The sequence below is a fragment of the Loxodonta africana genome, chromosome 10 (assembly GCF_030014295.1).
Source record: "Loxodonta africana isolate mLoxAfr1 chromosome 10, mLoxAfr1.hap2, whole genome shotgun sequence".
NCBI lineage: Eukaryota > Metazoa > Chordata > Mammalia > Proboscidea > Elephantidae > Loxodonta > Loxodonta africana.
This window is the reverse complement of record NC_087351.1, coordinates 86,468,469-86,490,754: the sequence shown is the minus strand read 5'-3', so window position 1 is coordinate 86,490,754 and position 22,286 is coordinate 86,468,469. Positions and strand designations below refer to the sequence as shown.

At 39.8% G+C, this 22,286-nt stretch overlaps 1 protein-coding gene and 1 pseudogene across 1 annotated transcript in view; both read right to left on the bottom strand.

Moving 5' to 3' along the window:
* Nucleotides 1–353: 353 nt before the first annotated feature.
* LIN52 (lin-52 DREAM MuvB core complex component) overlaps nt 354–22,286 on the bottom strand; it is a 129,972-nt gene continuing 108,039 nt past the window's right edge. The window contains exon 6 of the mRNA XM_010588741.3: nt 354–6,305. Coding sequence (XP_010587043.1) covers nt 6,250–6,305 — 56 coding nt within the window. The 3' untranslated portion in view covers nt 354–6,249. The remainder of the gene's footprint in view (nt 6,306–22,286) is intronic.
* LOC100672799 (small ubiquitin-related modifier 2-like) lies at nt 11,676–15,904 on the bottom strand (annotated as a pseudogene).

The following is a 22,286-nucleotide window of genomic DNA, read 5'->3' as shown; positions in this document are numbered from 1 at the left end:
CATAAAGAAAAGGAAAATCCTCACAACTGAGCCAATAAGCAACATCATAATAAACGGAGAAAATATTGAAGTTGTTAAGGACTTCGTTTTACTTAGATCCACAATCAACACCCATGGAAGCAGCAGTTAAGAAATCAAAAGACACATTGCATTAGGCAAATCTGCTGCAAAAGACCTCTTTTAAAGTGTTGAAAAGCAAAGATGTCACTTTAAGGACTAAGATGCGCCTGACCCAAGCCATGATGTTTTCAATCACCTCATGTGCGTGCGAAAGCTGGACAATGAATAAAGAAGGCCAAAGAAGAATTGACATCTTTGAGTTATGGTGTTGATGAAGGATATTGAATATACCATGGACTGCCAGAGGAATGAACAAGTCTGTCTTAGAAGGACAGCCAGAATGCTCCTTAGAAGCAAAGATGGCAAGACTTCATCTCACATACTTCGGATATATTATTAGGAGGGATCAGTCCCTGGAGAAGGACATCATGCTTGGTAAAGTAGAGGGTCAGCAAAAAAGAGCAAGACCCTCAATGAAAGAACTGACACAGTGGCCACAACAATGTGCTCAAGTATAACAACTGTGAGGATGGCACAGGACTGGGCAGTGTTTCATTCTGTCATACGTAGGGTCGCTATGAGGCTGAACTGACTTGATGGCACCTAACAACAAGAAACCTGGCTCCAGCATCTAGGCCCTTAACCACAATGCTAGGCTGTTCTTCTGTGAAGTAGAAAAGTCCTGAGGAAACTGCCATTCAGAGAGAAGTGACTTGCACAGGCTCATTCCTGCCCCTCCAAATCCAAGCTCTTACTATATCTTGGACAGGCTATGAGCACTGTATTCATGCCACAGTTCATTCTTTCTTTCAACAAAGTCTTATTAAGCACTAATATTTTTTATGTGCCAGGCACAGTCCTAAGCTCTGTTTATAATCAAAGAAACTGTAGGAGACGGGACAAATTTGATCAAGCCTTTGTTGGACATGTCCCAGAAGTTATTTAAAATGTCAAATCTTACAGTTATCTGAGTCTCAGGGAAGTTGGAAAAACAACCAAGCAACCCTGATTACTTGAGTTTTCTGGCTCTTTGGATTCTAGATAATTCAGTGTTTTCTGGTGTCAGAGGCCACCTTCATAAGCATCAGTTATAGAACAAGATTGAAAGCAGGAGGCAGGGTAAGATGAAAATAAGTGAGTCCAACTCAGCTGAGAGCTTGATTTTAATTGAGATTCCCACTGCCACTCTCCCTGCATTCCTTTGTTCCTGGCTATGACCAAGTTCATGGCTGTATCACCCTAAGTAATCCCTATAATGGGCTGCAATCCTGGGGGAGCTGTTTCTGTTTATTAAGGGGCCAACCTCTAAACCACATGAGGTACAACCAGTCATGGCCCTTGCCCTGGCAGTTGATGGACTACTTTTGTTTTAAAAAACAGGACTCTTCCAAGAGAGAATGGGAGAGCTGGCAGGAGTTGGGGAAGTCAGAGCCATGAAAGTGATGGATGCTGGAAGTGAGGCCCAGAGTGAGTGGGGCGAGGGGTGCCCCTTCCAGGTCATAAGCTCTTCAAGGGCAGAATTCACCTGTGGGCTGTGTCAGTGATCCTTGAGATTTTAACTGTAGTTGTATAAAGCTAAAGGACTTCCAGGTATTTCCAGGAATGATACCACCAGTGGGAGAAGTCAAGAAAAGGTCAAAAGGGAACAAGAGGCAGAAGGCAGCAAATGAACAGGGCGAGGCAAATAGTGAGGAATGGGCTTCCCTGGGGGTCAGGAATTTGAAGTGCTTCAGACTCCAGCTCAAATGACGGGGACCAGGCTGCACTGAGTTCTCCTGTCAAGCCACTGCCTCTTCCCTCTCACCCACAGCCTGTGCCTGCTTCTTGGAGTTGGGGAAGCACTGCAGCAGCTGCTTGTTTGGAGACCCTGTCGCCTCACCGTGTTCCTCCCTCATCTGTCCTCTGGTTAGAGTTGTGTGAAGCGGAAGGCAATTTGGGGCTTATTAGCGTCCCAGGGAGACATGTAACTTGTGTTGCTGGGATCCAAACAGCAAGAGTCTTAGCAGCAAACTCCAGCCGAGAAAAGACTGAGGAATTGTCTCACCTAATTATGGGGAATGGCCCTCTTTGTGTTTGTGATTCGCTACGGTTGTCCGATCGCTTTTGATCGCTTTTCTCAATTTGCTGGCTCAGGCCATGCTGGAATTGTGCTAATTAGAAGAGAAATGGACAGGGTGATCCTGTCAGCCCTGGTTACTGGCAGGGACAAAGCGGAATATTATTCGGAGGCAGTGTTTTGTGAGGGCCCCTCTTCCAGCTCTCATTAGGAGGAAGGGCCCACAGGAGGGGAAGGTTCCGAATGCCTGGCCTGGCTAATGGAGCACTGGAGTGTTCCTGTGCTAATTAAGAGTCTCCACTAGCACTCTCGCCAACCAGGAGCCTCATGGTTGCACTTGGTGCCACCTAAAGCCCCCAACTGCTCCCTACTCCAGAAGAAAAAGTGCCATGCAAAGGGTGGGAAGGCCAGTGGCCTCTTGAGGCACAGTCAAGGGCACATCCCCAAAGTCCCAAAAGCCTAAATAGATAGGAATAAGCCAGTTACAGGCCAGTCATAACTTCTGAGCTTGGAGACTGTTGTTTGCCTACCTTCTGGGGGTCAGGGGGTTTGCCAGGCACCCTGGAGCAATGAAACCCACGCAGTGGTCATGTAGGGATTTGTGTAGCTCTCAAAGGATGAAGAAAACAGAAATTAGAGAATATAACCAAATGCTTGGTGATGGGGTTTGTACAGAAGTTGAGAGCTGGTAAGAAACTGTATTACCTGACCCGAGACAGTGCACCTTGGTCCATATGCCCATTTCCTCACTTCCTGCTCTGCGTGACCCCTGAATCCTGGAGGGAACAGCAGGGATCACAGAATCCCACTAGAGATGAAATTTCTTGGCTTCATTACAAAACACCCATGGAAGTCCAAACACCCTTCTGAAGCCACAGGAGTAAAGGAATGACTCCCACCAATTCCGTTTTCACTGCCCTGATTGGGTGAGTCCAGAAGATGGAGGAGCTACAATAAGCAGAACGAAAAATAAAGAGCAGTCGGCAAGTGTCCATTTAAGGAATATGATAAATGGGTAACAGAAAGATAAAGAAAAATTGATGCTGGTATTTCGATATAACACTATGTCCTGTGAACTTTTAGTGCTCTAACTGGAAGAAAGCCAAGCAAATCAGCAGAGGCTCAAAACCTGAGAGATCTATGTGAGCAAGAAGCAGTGAGGCTACAAAAGGACAAATACTGTATTTCTCATTTACATGAAATATCTACAATAGGCAACTATATAGAGATCTAAGTTTATTAGTGGTTACCAGGAGGAATCAATGCTTATGGGACACTGAGTTTCTGTTAAGGGTGATGGAAAAATTTAGGAACAGATAAGGGTGATGGTTGAACAACATAATGAACATAAGTTAACATTACTAAACTGTACATGTGAAGAATGCTGAAACAGTGAATTTTTTTTACATATATAATTATCATACCAAAAAAAAAAAAGAAGAAGAAGAAGAAACAGTGAGACTTTTGGTAAGAACAGATTTTAATAAGAATTTAAAAATGTGCCTCTAAGCACCAAATGCTATGCTTTCTCAGGACAGTGTTGCCTGTAGCCAATAGATGCATTACAGGGATAGCGTTCAAAATGGCAAAGGTAAAGGGAAAAAAATTTTGTGGGACAGCTAGAAAATAATCTTTAAAGACCTAGAGTCAAACATTCATGATATTGTCCCTGTTTAGTTACTTAGTCAGTCAGTCATGCTTTTATAGATCACAGAAATCTACTGTCCATTCAGATATTTTCTTAGAAATAAATGATGAGCCAATGATGATAAGCAATTTGCTTTCCTTAAAAGGGAGTGTTTTCTCTAAAAGGGCATGCTCTGGTCTACAGCAGGTAAACTACCAATGGGTGGTAGTTTCTATCTTTTGACAATACCATCACCTTTTTTTTTTCTTCCTAGAAGCCAACGGGTAGAATATCGTCTTGATGCAATTCTCTTGTTACTGTCAGGACAGGTAGCTGTCAACCAGGGCCACAACTGGACAATGGGATTCTGGCGGCATAATAGCTTTTTGATAAGGACCTTTTCATAGAGCAGTACTGATTAGGACATTCTTTTCTCCAGTTCTTGAGCAGGGTTGAAAAGCAACTCACACTTAGGGTTTTGATAGGTGGCAGGGAAATATTTATGTTCAGCCCATCATGTTTAACTGGAAGTCCAAGAACAGATTTTGACTCATTCTCCCATAAAAGGGACATATTTATTATGAAGATGCAGAAACCATCATATGCAAGGTACAATCCTCTAACATCCTGAAATACATATACATATACACTGTACATAAATTTATATTATCAATATAAAAATACATCATTAACATTTCTAAGGACAACAAATATAAATCCAATAAATATCGCAATTCTAAAACATCTACTTACATTAAGTGCTGGTGAATAAGATGACAGTAAAAGAAAGCGGCCAAAGTAGACCAGAAAACCAACCTCGTAGCTTCAGGTTATAGACTTGAGTTGGTTTGGGGAGAAATACTCCAATATTCGTCACATTTCCCCAAGCATTTAAAAGTGCCTGATGTCATCAACTCTCAAAAACAGAGCAAAGGAAGAATTTGACATTATGGCACTATTTTTATGGCCACACACACACACACACACACACACACGCACACACACACACTTCAACCGCATTTAGTGAGATAAAGGAATGTCAATAAGCTTAACTTAAAACCAAAGCCATCACAACCTAAACTTCTATGTAGCACCAGGCTAAACGTATTTCACCTTCCTCATCCTTTGTGTCTCATGTTTATGTATTTTTTTCCTTTTCAATAAGTAAAATTGCACAGCTATTCAAATGGCACAAATGAGAGAAAAACTCAATATTAATTCTAGCATGAGAAACAGGGCACAAGTTTTGACGGCCTCAGTGGTGGAAAGTGCTACACCCTAGCACAGACCAAAAGCTCAGGACCAAAAACTTGTGTCCAAACACGGTCAGACTACTGCCACATGGATGTTCTTTTCATAAAGTGACGGAAACCCCATGCACTTCTTAAACATCAGTGGCTAGGGGCTGGCTTATAAGACGAAATGGGGAGAACATGTGTAATTGACTTTCCCGTGGACCAGATTTTCAGGTTTTAACACAGCGGCAGATAACTGGTGAAGGGCTTCATAAGAGTTGTGTTTAAGTTAGGAAATTCTCATTTGTGTGTATTTCTGTCAGACAGGAGACGTAGCTGAAATGTGCTGTGTGAGGGGACAAGGGGGACAAAACACTGCCACCGTCCCACAGCTCATTTCTTTAAGGTCTATCAGGCTTTCTAGTTTCTAACCAAATGGGTTCCCCTTTTCTGTCTTTCAGGCCAGATTTCCGGCTTGAATCTGTAACAGATTATCTAGAATTCAAAAATCCTTTCTGCTACCTTCATATTGGCCTTGAGGTCCAGAACTCAGCGTAACTTTACATGAGGCTTTCACTATACAAGCTAATCCCCTTCTCTGGATTCAGAACCGATAGCAGGAGCTGGGAGGTGAGGAATGCACTGGGGGATGGGACTACCATGAGAAGTGTAGAATTGAAAAAGCAGCTGTATGTTTTGAGAAGGCTCTGGTTTCTCCCACTGGGGATTCTTGGAACCTAGTAGATACCAGAGTTCACCAGTCAGGCTGCATGGACTGGTCCAGAATCTGGTTGGTACCTGGTTTCCAGTCCAGAATCTGGTTGGTACCTGGTTTCCTTGCATCATACATACTTCCTAACAGATCGTACAACTCAAAAGAACCCATCCAATCAACATATCACAATTGGCTTTCCATTACTGAATCAAATCAACTGTAAGATGCTAGGGTTCCTGAATCACTTCTAGAAATGAAGAAGCAGGACTTTAACCCTTAAGAATGACACACCCTCTGGTGTTAGCCACATCCAAGGCTAAGAATGCCAAAGTCTGGAAGCTGACTGAGTAACTGCAACGATCCTTGGGTAGAGCAGATTCTTCTCTTGCTGCCCAAAGTCTTCAGAGGCACAGAGTGCCAGGAGCAGGGAGGGTGTCGGTCCTGGAGGTACACCCCTCAGCCTCTCCCGAGGAAGCAGTGAGGTGTACGTGGTCAGAGCTGCACCAGGAAGGGAGCACGGTTACAGTTCCCAGGAGATCCTGTCCACAAGTGGCTGCTACTTCTTGGGCTTCTCTAGAATGTTGAGGAATTTCCCCCGTGTCATCTCTCTGGCTGGAATCACAAAGCAAATGACAGATCAGTGAAAACCTAAAATCTGAAAAAGGGATCATAGGACGATTTCATTTAAAAATGCAGATTGACTTAGATTGTATATAAAATTGTTACCACAACAGATTCAATCACCACTAATCTCCTAGAAGGGGGGAGAAACAATCACAACTGCCAACTGAAACCTGACAAAGCTGTTCTGAAGTTGGCAATTGCTATGAGGTACAGGCCAATTGGGGAAGACTTTTATCATCAACCCTTAAAAAAATCACCAGAGAATTCCCCCAAACCTATCACTCCCTCAAGAATGTAACCTAATACACTCTCACTCTCTCAGGGGGTTTGCTCTCAGAGGCTAAAATCCAACCAAGATTAGAGTCTTCTCCGAGTTGTTGGTCTCTGGACATTTTTAACCTCGAATCAAAATTAGAGATCATTTACCCCGTCTCTCAGCAGTGGTAGCCCCTCACTGCTGTAATATAACAGGGTTTATATTCCCTCAGTGCAGTTTATCTGTGGATGGTATAATAAAGTAGGGTTTATAGAGCTTTGGTCTTCTCTCGCTTGGCATTGTCAGTCCTTAGATATTTAATATAGCAAGACAGGGTTTATGTGTCTTTCTCCGACTTTTAGCACCATCAATCTTTGGATGTTGTAGTTATAAGAGGGTTTATACAGCTACTTTCCTACGTATGAGGCTCCAAAATGAAAGAAAAAACATTTATCAATTACAAGGGCCACTCCAGAAGCCTCGGTTTTATCCCTGTCAAGCAAATCTTCAAAAAGCTTGGGTAGCTTGCCACCCCTTTTATCCTCATCTCACAAGGTCATCTTTTCCGGTCTCTTAAATGGATTTAACAGTCCTAAAAGTTTCTTGATGGCTCGCCTTGGGGGCCAGACGTCTTCTGGAATCATGCAGCAGGCATAGGGCAGGCTGTGCCCCCTAGCCTCCCAAGAACATGTCTCCATCCTGGTTAAAGTGAAGCTGGCCTTGGAGGCCAGAAGTCTTCTGGAATCACACAGCAGGCACAGGGCAGGCTATGCCCCCGGCCTTCCAAGAACACGTTTTCATCTTGGCCAAAGAAATCAGGTGGCTAGGGAGGCACCTGCAGGTAGGAGAAGGACCTTCGCACTAGCGTTCTTGTTGCCTTTCCCAAGTACAGAGCAAATGGTGCTAACGAATGGGCTCCCCACCTCACTGCCTAAGTTTAACAGTTCCTTGTTTATTTGTATAACAAAGAAAGAAAACAATACAAACTGTAATCACGGGAGATTTTTTTATAATTGCAGTCTATCATCCTCCATCTTTAAAAAGTTCCTGGGCTCCAATGAAGGGAAAGGGGATTGATTCTATTACCTAGGAATGGAAGTCCAAGTGATAGGTCTTGTCTCATGTGCCCACAACCCCACCCTGACCCAAATCAAATTGACTATTCCTTCCTTGGTGCACGTACACCATTGTTCCCTATAAAAATTGCATGCAATAACTTGTTTATGTACTTGCCTTTCTCCACTAAACTGTAAGAATTGAGGGTAGAAATTATGTTTTATTACTCTTTATATCACCAGCGCATCTAGCACAATGCTAGGCCTAGTATCTGTTGAATAAATGTTGGCTGGATGAATGATAATACACAAAAGAAGTGGAACCAAGTAGGAACACACTAAATGTTTTTTTTTTCCTTCCACAGACAAATAATATTTAGTGGTCCTCGGTGCTTATTTCTCTGGATAGAAACAATGCCAGATTAATGAGAGATCAGGGGGTTAAAAACTACCCTAGAGGAAAACCAAGCAAGTACTTTCTTGCCTATGCGATGCAGCATGAGCTTCTTTCAGAAAACATGGGATATGAACTCAGGTTAAGTTCCAGCTCTAGAATTTAGCATCTGGGTGACACCTTGGACTGGGTAAGATCTCTGAGCCTTGGTTTCTTCATCTGTAAAATGGGGAGTATATTAATGCTCCCTGTCCTATGTTTCTCTTGGATAACAGTAATGAACATGCTTGGTATAGTGGTTATCATTAACAGAACGCCCTTCAGAGGTATAGATAAGTAGTCTGCTTCTTTTCTTATACTTGGTATTGGCTGAGTGAATTGTGCTAAGGGAAGCCAGTGATCTCAAAAATCCCATTCCTTGGAATCTCTCAGCCTGATCCCATAGGAATTTACTTGTACCTTCAGCCATAGCAAGTCTCATCATTTATTTCTACTGGATGGGTTACTGCCTAGTTGAGTGATTATTATGGACTCTCAAACATGGTATTCAGTGAACCTGCAACATGGTTAAAAGGAGAAGCTCTGGAAACCACACATGGGCCAATACAAACCCTCTACCGGGCAAAGCAAGGCCTTGCTCCAAAAACCCTAGGCCTTGGACACTGCACTGATCTTACTAATTATTTCTGCCTGCTGCCCCACAGAGCTCTCAGTGCTCTACTGTTTTTGTTTTCCTCAAGTGAGAGAATGGCCAATATTTTAAGATTAAGAATAAAATGAGACCAAATCCATTTGAAGGATCAAAAGAGTTTATAAGGAAAAATGAATGGCTACACCAAAGTCTCTAGTGGCAAGCTGTCCTTGAATTTAACCAGTCCTTTTTAATAACCCCTCTTCCACTCAATCATCCCTCCCCCTCCAACCTAATCCAAGCACACAGAGCTGTGGGAAACCACTGTAAAAGTAGAAGTAATTCAAAAGACATCATCTTCTACTTGGGAGGGGAGAAAGTTTTCCTACTCGCCAGTCCCATATAGGAGATATACAAATGTGTGACACAGCTGCTCCCTAAAAGAGGGCTGTGCTGTATAAATCAGATCCTAAGCACCAGCCCCTTTTGCACACAGAGAAATTGCCATCGGTTAGGGGCTGCTCCAGAGCACGTGCCCTCCTGTTCACTTGTCATCAGAGATGTTAACATTTCTGATTAATTCACATACCCCTCATTTTATTCCTCATTTCCTTATCCTTGCTCTCCTGCTGCAGTGTGAAGATTCTCACCAACCTGCGACAGTAATCACCACCCGCTAACCGCACCCTCCCAAACCTAGTGAAATTGTTTAGTGATGCCAACCATGCTTTTAATTTGCAAGACATCAGACACAGGGGTAATTTATACCAACATCTGTTCATTTTTGACTTCTGAAACAAACTCGCACATGCTGCTACAAAATCCCATCAGGAGTAGGGAGACAGCCTTCTGCTACTATTCTATATTTCTCTTCTACACACACACACACACTCTCTCACACTCACACACACACACACACTCCTTCTAGTAGGGTTTTATATGTAAATGTATTTTACTAAAAAAACTCCCACCAAGGATTTCAAATCTCTTTGGGGAAAATCCTTTAGAGATGGCTTCTGCTTGTTTGCAGAGGAGAGGAAGCTACTTCTATTCCCCCACTACCTAGCTCCATCCCTTCTTCTTCTTGATAAAATAGCTTGGTATGATTCTAGCATAAAGACCAGGGAAAGATTACATGCTCCTCAGTTTGGCAATTCTAGTTCCTCCCTCCTTTCCTGGTTCTTTTCTTTTCATAATGTGTTACTTAGAAAACAACCCTAGAGATAACAAGATTGCTACAGAGAGTTTCATCTAGAGTCAGTAAAATTTGTTAACTATTTTCTGATTCGGGATTTACTTTCTAGGATTACAAGGTTTAACAGGAAGCAAACACTGCCAACCACATTCTAATAACTATGCCAAGAGGGATCTAACGGTCATCAGCACCACGGTTTATGTTGTGCAGCAGGGAAGCATGGCCTCCATGTCCAGTCCTGATTTATAGGCCCTGCTATGTAGTGCAGAGATCATAAACTGGGAAATCCACAACAGAGACTGTTGCCACAGGATTAACACGTCAACTGCTGCACAGAGTGTGGGAGAGGGAGCCACTCATACAGTCTTAAAGACAGCAAATGGATAAACTACAATCAACTTCCAAGTTTATGCTGTTTCTGTTACCCACTCCCCCACCCCCAATAGTTTCTCAAGGGCTGTCAGGTTCACGGCAGCTGTAAATACCTGGGTATACTTAGAGAGGTCAGGGCTGAAGGGAAGACTCTATTCGGCTTGCTCTGAAGGTGGTGTGTGGTTTAATACAATCTCTTCTTTAGACTCTCCAATTCACCACCTTACATTTAGCCTTGCCTCTGGCTCCCTTTCCACAATGACTATCCCCTGCCTTCTCTGCAGTAAATTTTCTGGTGGCTGGTTGAAAGAGATTCAGTGGTACAGATTGATTTCTCACTGGTGAGGGGATGAGGGATTACCAGAGGCACCCTGGTTAACGAGATTGGGTGCAGAATCTCTCACGAGACCAGCCCTCTCTGCCAGGCCCTTGCACCTTTTGCCCATGACATATGGGTTTCATTACAGAAAGATTTTCCAGATTATAACTTTGAGGCAATTGCCTGATAAAATTCTGCTCAGCTTTTACATAGCAAACAACGTAAAGATTAAGTAACTTCTGAATGAAATGAAAGAAACTCGTAATATTTGGCTTTCACTTCTAATGCAAACTACTATTGAAATATTTCTGTGCTCCAGTATAATTAAAAACATTAGAGAGGTGGAGCACAGGTACTTTTCACTGGTTCTCTCACATCCAGAAGAGCAACAATAGGCTGTGTCTTTAGGAAACTTTCACATAAGTGGACAAGAGACAAAGGAGGTGGCATAGCATTGTGAAAAGAGCAGGGCTTTGAGCATTAGATGGGGTTGGATTTGAACCCCAGCTCCTACTCTTTCCCTGGACAACTCTGGGTAAGTCAGCCAAGTCTTCTCTCTAAGCTTTGGTCTCCTCATCTGTTCAAGGTAGGATAATACACAGAAATCACACAGACATTCAGCAAATGCTAACTACGGCATAACTCCTTCATTTTAAACAAGAATTTTATTTAAACAACAAGATGCTTGATTGAATGCAAAAATTATCCAGGATTCATTTCTTTTAGAGTAATGTACGCACTACTTAGAGATAGGTTGTCCTGCATGTAATAGCTAGGTATAAAGAAGTTATAAAATTGTCCTTGGTTTTACAATGACAAATGAAAAACATTAAAATTCTCCAATCAAATTTTGTTGTTGTTTGTTAAACAGTGAGAGTAAAATAATTTATTGAAAATACAAAGAGAAAAGCTGAATGAGCATGCCACTAATGGGAAAGAGGGTATTTTCACAAAACCAGTATTTTCCCCCCATTCAATTTCCATTTGACATTGATCAAAATATACCATGGGTTATTTTGTTTAAAAAAAAAAAAAAAAAGCAGCAGTATATTTGTGCACATCACCAGTTACTTTAAGTACAATGAAAGAATGGGGGAGGGGAAAATGAAAGATTAGAGAAAAGTAGATTGTAGTAGTCAGGATGTAGTAGAACCAAAGTATGGTTTTCTAACTGAAAACGTATTCTTGGTCTGTAGGAACAGAGTTCTGGAACAAAGCAGCACGTCCCCTTTTTGGTAGATACCTCCTGTCTGTCACCAGAACACATCAGCTGTATCTTCACTTTCCATTTCCAACTGTGCAGGTATGTTTATTTCATTAATTGGCTGCCCATCAAATTGGAATCTGACCTGCCTTACTGGCAAACCTTATTGTTCACAGCAGGCTTTCATTAGTTTATTAAGTGGAGTATGCCTTTTAATCTTAAACTGTCCCACAGAGCCATCCTGCCCTGCCATCTTCAAATTACTATGATCATCGTTCTCAGTCTTGACTCCTTTCTTGGGTTTTGCATAAACCGTGGAGAGTGCTGAAGTCTCCTCAAGTTAAAGCTTCACAAAAGAGGTGCCAGGTTCGTGCCAAATGAGCACACAAACAGCACACGCAGGAGTGACAGCAAAAAGAAGAGTAACTTCTTATTTTAAAAGAGATCTTCAAATGCAAAGCACACAGTAACATGAGGGACTCGCATCTGTATAAAATACATTCTCTGCAAGATTAACCCTGCTGGAGTAATAGTGGGTGTTAGGGGCAACTCTCTTAATGATCCCAGCAGCTACTTCGGGCAAAAAGAAACACAAAAAAATCCTAGTTTAGCTTAAATCAATGTGCTAAAAAGGCTGTTTATTAGATTCATAGAAGATGTTTTATTGAAATGATGCCATTTGGCTCTTTAAAAATTATTATTATTTTTGGTTCCTGAAACCTTGAATGCATTCTAATAACTGTGACAAGAGGGATGTATTAGCCGTCAGTGTGTGCTGTGCAGAAGGGAAGCATGAAGGGGGTGGATGAATAGTTGAGTCAGTCACACTGAGGGCCTACAAGGTACGAGATGTTAGGGAAGATTAAGATAAATTAGAAGACATGCTTTCTGACACAAAGGGACTGTTCCCAATGGCAACATGACCTTTGAGATGGAAGGAGCCATTCACAGGTATTTTGGTGGATTAGAGGAGAACAAAAGGAAGTGCAGGTGATCTCTAATGCTGACTTCTCCCTCACAGGAATGTGGAAGTTTTCCTGTGGCGATGGCACAGAGCCAGCATACAGCAGAGCAGTTCCAGGGCAGTTTGTCAGACAGGGATTCTTCAACAAGCTCCAGTTCAGTGAAAAGTACCACCATGTGATTAATAATTCAAGTCAACGACTAAGCACTTTTTAATGCCTCTAATGTGAGAGCAGCTGGTGCTGGTGCCATTATCAAGAGCAGAAGGTGCTGTGAGCTGAGCATGGTGTCACTGGATGAGCAGGGGTCTCTCTGGATGAGCCTTATTCCATGAGGACACTTTGTGGTCCTCAGCAGGCAGTACAAGTGTAATAAGGTCTGGTGACCATTCTCAATCAACTCTTGTTAGAGAGTATACACAAATGAGAGTTTTTGGTGGAAACCTAACTTTTCTCTAAAAATTAAAAGTAGCATTTGAAGGCCAGTAGAATAACCTTAAGGCTTTTACCTCAAGTTCTTTGGGCATAAACATTTCAGAAAGGAGACTGAAGTACTATAGATCTGAGAAAAGAACAGTCTGGATGCCTCATCTGTGACCAAACTATCATAGGCTAACAACATCTCCATCCTCAGAATCTTCAAAAAAGATTTTTGGGAGGCACACTTTAAAGATTTTCTTTCTATTGGGTGTCTTGGCTCTCTAACAGGACTTCTAAAAGAGTGAGGTGGGTAAGAACAGTGTTCGATCTAGTGCAAACTACTATCAAACTTTTTTTGTTTTTCAACTACATTTCCAGAGAATGTTTTATCCACGAAGTAATATGAAAAAGAAAGGCCAGGACTCAATGTGCAGGTAAACAAATTTGGACAGTTCCAATATGGAAAATAATTTTAATGGCTTTTCACAACAGAAAAAAAAGACAGAAATATCTGCCAACAGATTTATTCTCAGAGTATAAAACATCAAGCAGTAACATAAAATATGGCAAGTGTCAGCCATGATGCCTGAAGATTAAAGGCAGGACTAGAAGAATCTTAATTGTCAGGTATTTGAAAAATGTATTCAGGTGAAAGCCTGTGTTTCTCCATCAACTCTCTTTGCCCTGCCCTCTTTTAAGAACAAAACAAGACTAGATTTCAAATATGCAATCCTTCTCTCTATTAAACAAAACAATAAAACCCCTGAAAGATTTGTGTTCAAGGAATGAGAGCTAACTAACAATTCCTTATTTGTATTTGGTTTCCTTTTCAAAGGGTTTCACAGCCTATTTCATAGTTTCACTCAGTTCCCTTTTCAAGGGTAAAACTCAACCAAGTGAAAAGCAATGAGATCAAAGCAATGGATTAATAGTCTTGAGGCTAAAACTTTTATTAAATACTCATAAATTTGTGCAGAGCATTCATGCTTCAAGGTCTTTACACAGCAATACATCCTGGTGAAACACTTATTATGAATCAAAGGCTAGTAGCTTTACACAGTCTTAATTTCCTCATCCATAAAGTGAGAATGGCAATAATAATCTATCATATAAGGTTAAGACGGAACAACAACTAGTCAAAGTGACTTGATCAGTAAACCAAATATTTTGCCCCAAGTAAGAGAGAATAATTTAGCCATAGGCTAGATTAGACACCCAGGAAAATCAGACCAAGATCAAAGTAAAGATAATTTCAAATTACTTGGATATTAAATTAAGACAACTTTCCTGCTTGGTATCTCCTTCCCACTTCAAGGTGCTGGCAGTAGCTAAAGGCAGAGGAGGATGAAGGCTCCGTCTTCTTGACCCCCAGGGCAGGGAAAGAGTTACACCCTCAGGTTGAGAAGCCAATAAAAACCTCTCTTGATTATAATTTAGATAAGAACCACTGGATTGAATAATAATGTCTGAAACTCCCCTGGCTGTTTCACCTTGAGACGTCCATCACTGGGTTAAACATGATGCTAATTGCATTTGGATTGATTAATTTCTCTCACTCCTGTCTATTCGAATAACGCTTAACAAAATAATCATAGCACCCAGAGCCAAATCTTTTCCGTCAAAGGAATGAAGCCATCAGAACAGGCAGAGATGAAAGAAATGAAGATGACCCGTAATTACTGCTACGGTGATATCATTACCATATTATATAAAATGAGTGTGGGGGAAGGGGGAGTGGAGGAAGGAGGGATTGAGATTATTTTTTTTAATGGAGGCCTACAACCTAAGAATACAGATTTGACGTCAAGTGGAACACAAAGAATTACAGAACTTAAAAAAAAAAAAATACAAATCTCGCTCATGAAATTACAAAATCCAGCAAACACTGAGGTTCAAGACACATCAGGTGTCTTGGGCTGTGGGCAGGTATTATTCACACCACCATTTTTTCATCACAATAACACTGTATATGACTTGCATAGAGATTTAAGATACTGTCTTCATACCAGGAGCATTCCCATAGTTACTGGAGAATTTTTCTTTAAGCCAGAGAAAAATATAATTTTATTTTAATATCGTTAGAGATGGCCTTGTCTATAAAATTAGCATTTGGGTTTTAACTGTGGCAAATTCTAAGACACCCAAGAAAATGTCTGTGAATCTTTACCTATGGCTCACTGGACAATAGTACAGACTTAGTTTAACTCACTAGCCAGAAGAATATAATAAAATTTCCCCAAAACAACTTGTTTGAATTTGACACCACCACCAATAACAAAAGAAAAAACTAGTATATGGTCACATACACAGGTATATAGGCGTATATGTATATGGGTAGGTACAGGAGAGTACATATGTGTGCACAGATAGAAGTATTTATATGTACATATATGTACAGATATGTGTGTGCATGCATATATATTCATAGAGGACACAGTTACAGATACTTCTCAGACATAACCAAACACCTTGTGAGAATGGTTTTCTACATTTGAAGGCTTAGGACCTTAGTCTCATCGGACAACTCAGTCAACTGGCGTCACAAAATTCATGTTCTGCATCCTAGTGAGGTGAGCACAGTCTGGGGTCTTAAAAGCTTGCAAGCAGCCATCTAAGATACAACTATTGGTCCCTACTCATCCAGAGCAAAAGAGAAAGAAGAAAAGCAAAGTTTCAGAGAAGAAACTAGTCTATGGGGCTAATAACCTATACAAGGCACAGATTTACCTACCCTGAGACCAGAAGAAATAGATAGTACCTGGCTACCACTACTGACCATTCTGATGAGGGCCACAACAGATGAATACTGACAGAATGAGAACAAAATGCAGAACAGAACTGAAATTCTAAAAAGTCCAGATTTACTGGACCAGTTGAGACTAGAGGACTCCCTGAGACTTTCTCCCTGAGATACTCTTTAAACCTTGAACCAAAACTATCCCAAGGTCACCTTTCAGGGAAATAACAGATTGGCACACAAAATAAAGGATATTACTTGTCAGTATGGTGTTCTGGTAAAATAAAACTGTCTATATGAGACCCGAGAAGATAAGGGGAGCAGAGAAACTAGAGTACTGGAAACATAGCAACCAGAATGCAATTAAAGAGAATGTTGACACATAGTGAAAAAACGTAACACTGAACAATCTAGTAGAAATTGTCAAATGGGAACCTAGTTTGTGGTATAAACGTTCACAGAAAACACATTGAAATATTAAAAAAAAACCAAACGTATTTGTTTGACATGACCTTTTTAATACTTATGATAGATTCAGATCACATAGGATTTGAATTGTAGGTCTGACACTATCACTTACTAGGTGGCAACCTTAGGTAAATGACTTATCCTCTGTCTTAGTTTCTTCATCTGTAAAATGAGGATAAAATGGTGCCTATATCTTACTGGGAAAACCTGGTGGTGTAGCGGTTAAGAACTATGGCTGCTAACCAAAAGGCTGGCAGTTCAAATCCACCAGGAGCTCCTTGGAAATTCTATGGAGCAGTTCTACTCTGTTCTATAGGGTTGCTATGAGTCAGAATCGACTCAGTGGCAATGGGTTTTATACTTACTGAGTTGTTTTCGGCTTAAAGATCATACATGTTAATTAAAGTGCTCAATAAATGCTGGTGCCAGAAAAAATGTGCACCTAAGATAATTTTATGGCTAGTTACAGAATCCTGAACAATGTTTTGGTTATTTACTAACATTAAAGAGACACTTGTAAAGTGCTTTGGATATACATTAAAAAAAATATTTGTTAAATACATAAATAAGATACTTAGAAGGTATAGCATTTTAATAGCCTGGAAATATCTGGGGATTTTTTTTTTTCCTTAATTGTGCTTTAGGTGAAAGTTTACAAATCAAGTCAGTCTCTTGTACAAAAACTTATATACACCTTGCTATATACTCCTAGTTGCTCTCCCCTTAATAAGATAGCATACTCCTTCTCTCCACCCTGTATCTCTGTGTCCATTCAGCCAGCTTCTGTCCTCTGGGGAATATTTTTACCATGGTAGTTGAAAGAATTATCATTAAATCAATAACAATAAAAACAGATTATCAAAATGGTTTTATTTAACTTAGACAAAAAGGTATGTTTCTATGTTTTCATGTATAACAAATATTCCCAAATAAAACAAGCATTCGTATTTTTGAGTTTGTAATTATTCAGTAATATACATGAGCAGTATTTTTTTTAAAGAGAAAAAATACTACAATTCTATCAGGTTAAACGAAACAAGTCTAAACTATTTGTTCCATTACCTTAACATTCTCACCTTTCTTCCTTGTTAAGAGAAGCAATGCAATACAGTGAAAAAGGTTTATCTGGCTTTGGAGTTAGACCTAGATTCAACTGAAATCCCAGATGCCACTCGAAGCTTTGAGACCTCCAGCAAGCCATTTATTTCTTTGAGCATCTGTTTTCTCATCTGTAAAATGGGAATTATAAAATAGACCTTGCAGGCTTATGAGATTAAGCAAGGTACGAAAATCCTTTATACTGCCTGGCATGTAGCAGGGAAGCCAATAAATAGCAGTGTTAAGGAGGCGGGGCCAAGATGGCGGACTAGGTGGACGCTACCGGGGATCCCTCTTGCAACAAAGACTCGGAAAAAAAGTGAATCGATCACATACATAACAATCTACGAACCCTGAACAACAAACACAGATTTAGAGACGGAGAACAAACAAATACAGGGAGGCAGCGATTGTTTTCAAAGCCTGGAGCCAGCGTACCAGTCAGCAGATTTTCTGGAAAAACTAGTTTCCCAGTGATGGCTCGGAGACAGCAGTCCATATCAAACCACATAAAGAAGCAGACCATGACAGCTTCTCCAACCCCCCAAACAAAAGAATCAAAATCTTTCCCAAATGAAGATACAATCCTGGAATTATCAGATACAGAATATAAAAAACTAATTTACAGAATGCTTCAAGACATCACAGACGAAACAAGGCAAACTGCAGAAAAAGCCAAGGAACACACTGATAAAACTGTTGAAGAACTCAAAAACATTATTCAAGAACATAGTGGAAAATTAATAAGTTGCAAGAATCCATAGAGAGACAGCATGTAGAAATCCAAAAGATTAACAATAAAATTACAGAATTAGACAATGCAATAGGAAGTCAGAGGAGCAGGCTCGAGCAATTAGAATGCAGACTGGGACTTCTGGAGGACCAGGGAATCAACACCAACATAGCTGAAAAAAAATCAGATAAAAGAATTAAAAAAAATGAAGAAACCCTAAGAATCATGTGGGACTCTATCAAGAAGGATAACTTGCAGGTGATTGGAGTCCCAGAACAGAGAGGGGGGACAGAAAACACAGAGAAAATAGCTGAAGAACTCCTGACACAAAACTTCCCTGACATCATGAAAGATGAAAGGATATCTATCCAAGATGCTGATCGAACCCCATTTAAGATTGATCCAAAAAGAAAAACACCAAGACATATTATCATCAAACTCGCCAAAACCAAAGATAAACAGAAAATTTTAAAAGCAGCCAGGGAGAAAAGAAAGGTTTCCTTCAAGGGAGAATCAATAAGAATAAGTTCAGACTACTCAGCAGAAACCATGCAGGCAAGAAGGGAATGGGACGACATATACAGAGCACTGAAGGAGAAAAACTGCCAGCCAAGGATCATATATCCAGCAAAACTCTCTCTGAAATATGAAGGCGAAATTAAGATATTTACAGATAAACACAAGTTTAGAGAATTTGCAAAAACCAAACCAAAGCTACAAGAAATACTAAAGGATATTGTTTGGGCAGAAAACCAATAATATCAGATACCAGCACAATACAAGGTCACAAAACAGAATGTCCTGATATCAACTCAAATAGGGAAATCACAAAAACAAACAAATTAAGATTAATTAAAAAAAAAAAAATAATAATACACATAACAGGGAATCATGGAAGTCAATAGGTAAAAGATCACAATAATCAAAAAGAGGGACTAAATACAGGAGGCATTGAACTGCCAGATGGAGAGTGATACAAGGCGATATAGAACGATACAAGTTAGGTTTTTACTTAGAAAAATAGGGGTAAATAATAAGGTAACCACAAAAAGGTATAACAACTCCATAACTCAGGATAAAAGCCAAGAAAAACGTAACGACTCAACTAACATAAAGTCAAACACTATGAAAATGAGGATCTCACAATTTACTAAGAAAAACGTCTCAGCACAAAAAAGTATGTGGAAAAATGAAATTGCCAACAACGCACATGAAAAGGCATCAAAATGACAACACTAAAAACTTATTTATCTATAATTACGCTGAATGTAAATGGACTAAATGCACCAATAAAGAGACAGAGAGTCACGGACTGGATAAAGAAACACGATCCATCTATATGCTGCCTACAAGAGACACACCTTAGACTTAGAGACACAAACAAACTAAAACTCAAAGGATGGAAAAAAATATATCAAGCAAACAATAAGCAAAAAAGAAGAGGAGTAGCAATATTAATTTCTGACAAAATAGACTTTAGACTTAAATCCACCATAAAGGATAAAGAAGGACACTATATAATGATAAAAGGGACAATTGATCAGGAAGACATAACCATATTAAATATTTATGCACCCAATGACAGGGCTGCAAGATACATAAATCAAATTTTAAAAGAATTGAAAAGTGAGATAGACACCTCCACAATTATAGTAGGAGACTTCAACACACCACTCTCGGAGAAGGACAGGACATCCAGTAAGAAGGTCAATAGAGACACGGCAGACCTACTTACAACAATCAACCAACTTGACCTCATTGAGTTACACAGAACTCTCCACCCAACTGCTGCAAAGTATACTTTTTTTTCTAGCACACATGGAACATTCTCTAGAATAGACCACATATTAAGTCATAAAACAAACCTTTGCAGAGTCCAAAACATCGAAATATTACAAAGCATCTTCTCAGACCACAAGGCAATAAAACCGGAAATCAATAACAGAAAAACTAGGGAAAAGAAATCAAATACTTGGAAAATGAACAATACCCTCCTGAAAAAAAGACTGGGTTATAGAAGACATCAAGGAAGGAATAAGGAAATTCATAGAACGCAATGAGAATGAAAATACTTCCTATCAAAACCTCTGGGACATGGCAAAAGCAGTGCTCAGAGGCCAATTTATATCGATAAATGCACACATACAAAAAGAAGAAAGAGCCAAAAGCAGAGAACTGTCCCTACAACTTGAACAAATAGAAAGTGAGCAACAAAAGAACCCATCAGGCACCAGAAGAAAACAAATAATAAAAATTAGAGCTGAACTAAATGAAATTAGAGAACAGAAAAACAATTGAAAGAATTAACAAAGCCAAAAGCTGGTTCCTTGAAAAAATTAACAAAATTGATAAACCATTGGCTAGACTGACTAAAGAAATACAGGAAAGGAAACAAATAACCCGAATAAGAAATGAGAAGGACCACATCACAACAGAACCAAATGAAATTAAAAGAATCATTTCAGATTACTACGAAAAATTGTACTCTAACAAATTTGAAAACCTAGAAGAAATGGATGAATTCTTGGAAAAACACTACCTACCTAAACTAACACATTCAGAAGTAGAACAACTAAATAGACCCATAACAAAAAAAGAGATTGAAACGGTCATCAAAAAACTTCCAACAAAAAAAAGCCCTGGCCCGGACGGCTTCACTGCAGAGTTCTACCAAACTTTCAGAGAAGAGTTAACACCACTACTACTGAAGGTATTTCAAAGCATAGAAAATGATGGAATACTACCCAACTCATTCTATGAAGCCACCATCTCCCTGATACCAAAACCAGATAAAGACATTACAAAAAAAGAAAATTATAGACCTATATCCCTCATGAACATAGATGCAAAAATCCTCAACAAAATTCTAGCCAATAGAATCCAACAACACATCAAAAAAATAATTCACCATGATCAAGTGGGATTTATACCAGGTATGCAAGGCTGGTTTAATATCAGAAAAACCATTAATGTAATCCATCACATAAATAAAAGAAAAGATAAAAACCACATGATCTTATCAATTGATGCAGAAAAGGCATTTGACAAAGTCCAACACCCATTTATGATAAAAAAAAACTCTTACCAAAATAGGAATTGAAGGAAAATTCCTCAACATAATAAAGGGCATCTATGCAAAGCCAACAGCCAATATCACTCTAAATGGAGAGAACCTGAAAGCATTTCCCTTGAGAACGGGAACCAGACAAGGATGCCCTTTATCACCGCTCTTATTCAACATCGTACTTGAAGTCCTAGCCAGGGCAATTAGGCTAGACAAAGAAATAAAGGGTATCTGGATTGGCAAGGAGGAAGTAAAGTTATCACTATTTGCAGATGACATGATCTTATACACAGAAAACCCTAAGGAATCCTCCAGAAAACTACTGAAACTAATAGAAGAGTTTGGCAGAGTCTCAGGTTATAAGATAAACATACAAAAATCACTTGGATTCCTCTACATCAACAAAAAGAACACCGAAGAGGAAATCACCAAATCAATACCATTCACAGTAGCCCCCAAGAAGATAAAATACTTAGGAATAAATCTTACCAAGGATGTAAAAGACCTATACAAAGAAAACTACAAAGCTCTACTACAAGAAATTCAAAAGGACATACTTAAGTGGAAAAACATACCTTGCTCATGGATAGGAAGACTTAACATAGTAAAAATGTTTATTCTACCAAAAGCCATCTGTACATACAATGCACTTCCGATCCAAATTCCAATGTCATTTTTTAAGGTGATAGAGAAACAAATCACCAACTTCATATGGAAGGGAAAGAAGCCTCGCATAAGCAAAGCATTACTGAAAAAGAAGAAGAAAGTGGGAGGCCTCACTCTACCTGATTTCAGAACCTATTATACAGCCACAGTAGTCAAAACAACCTGGTATTGGTACAACAACAGGCACATAGACCAGTGGAACAGAATTGAGAACCCAGATATAAATCCATCCACATATGAGCAGCTGATATTTGACAAAGGCCCAGTGTCAGTTAATTGGGGAAAAGATAGTCTTTTTAACAAATGGTGCTGGCATAACTGGATATCCATTTGCAAAAAAACGAAACAGGACCCATACCTTACACCAAGCACAAAAACTAACTCCAAGCGGATCA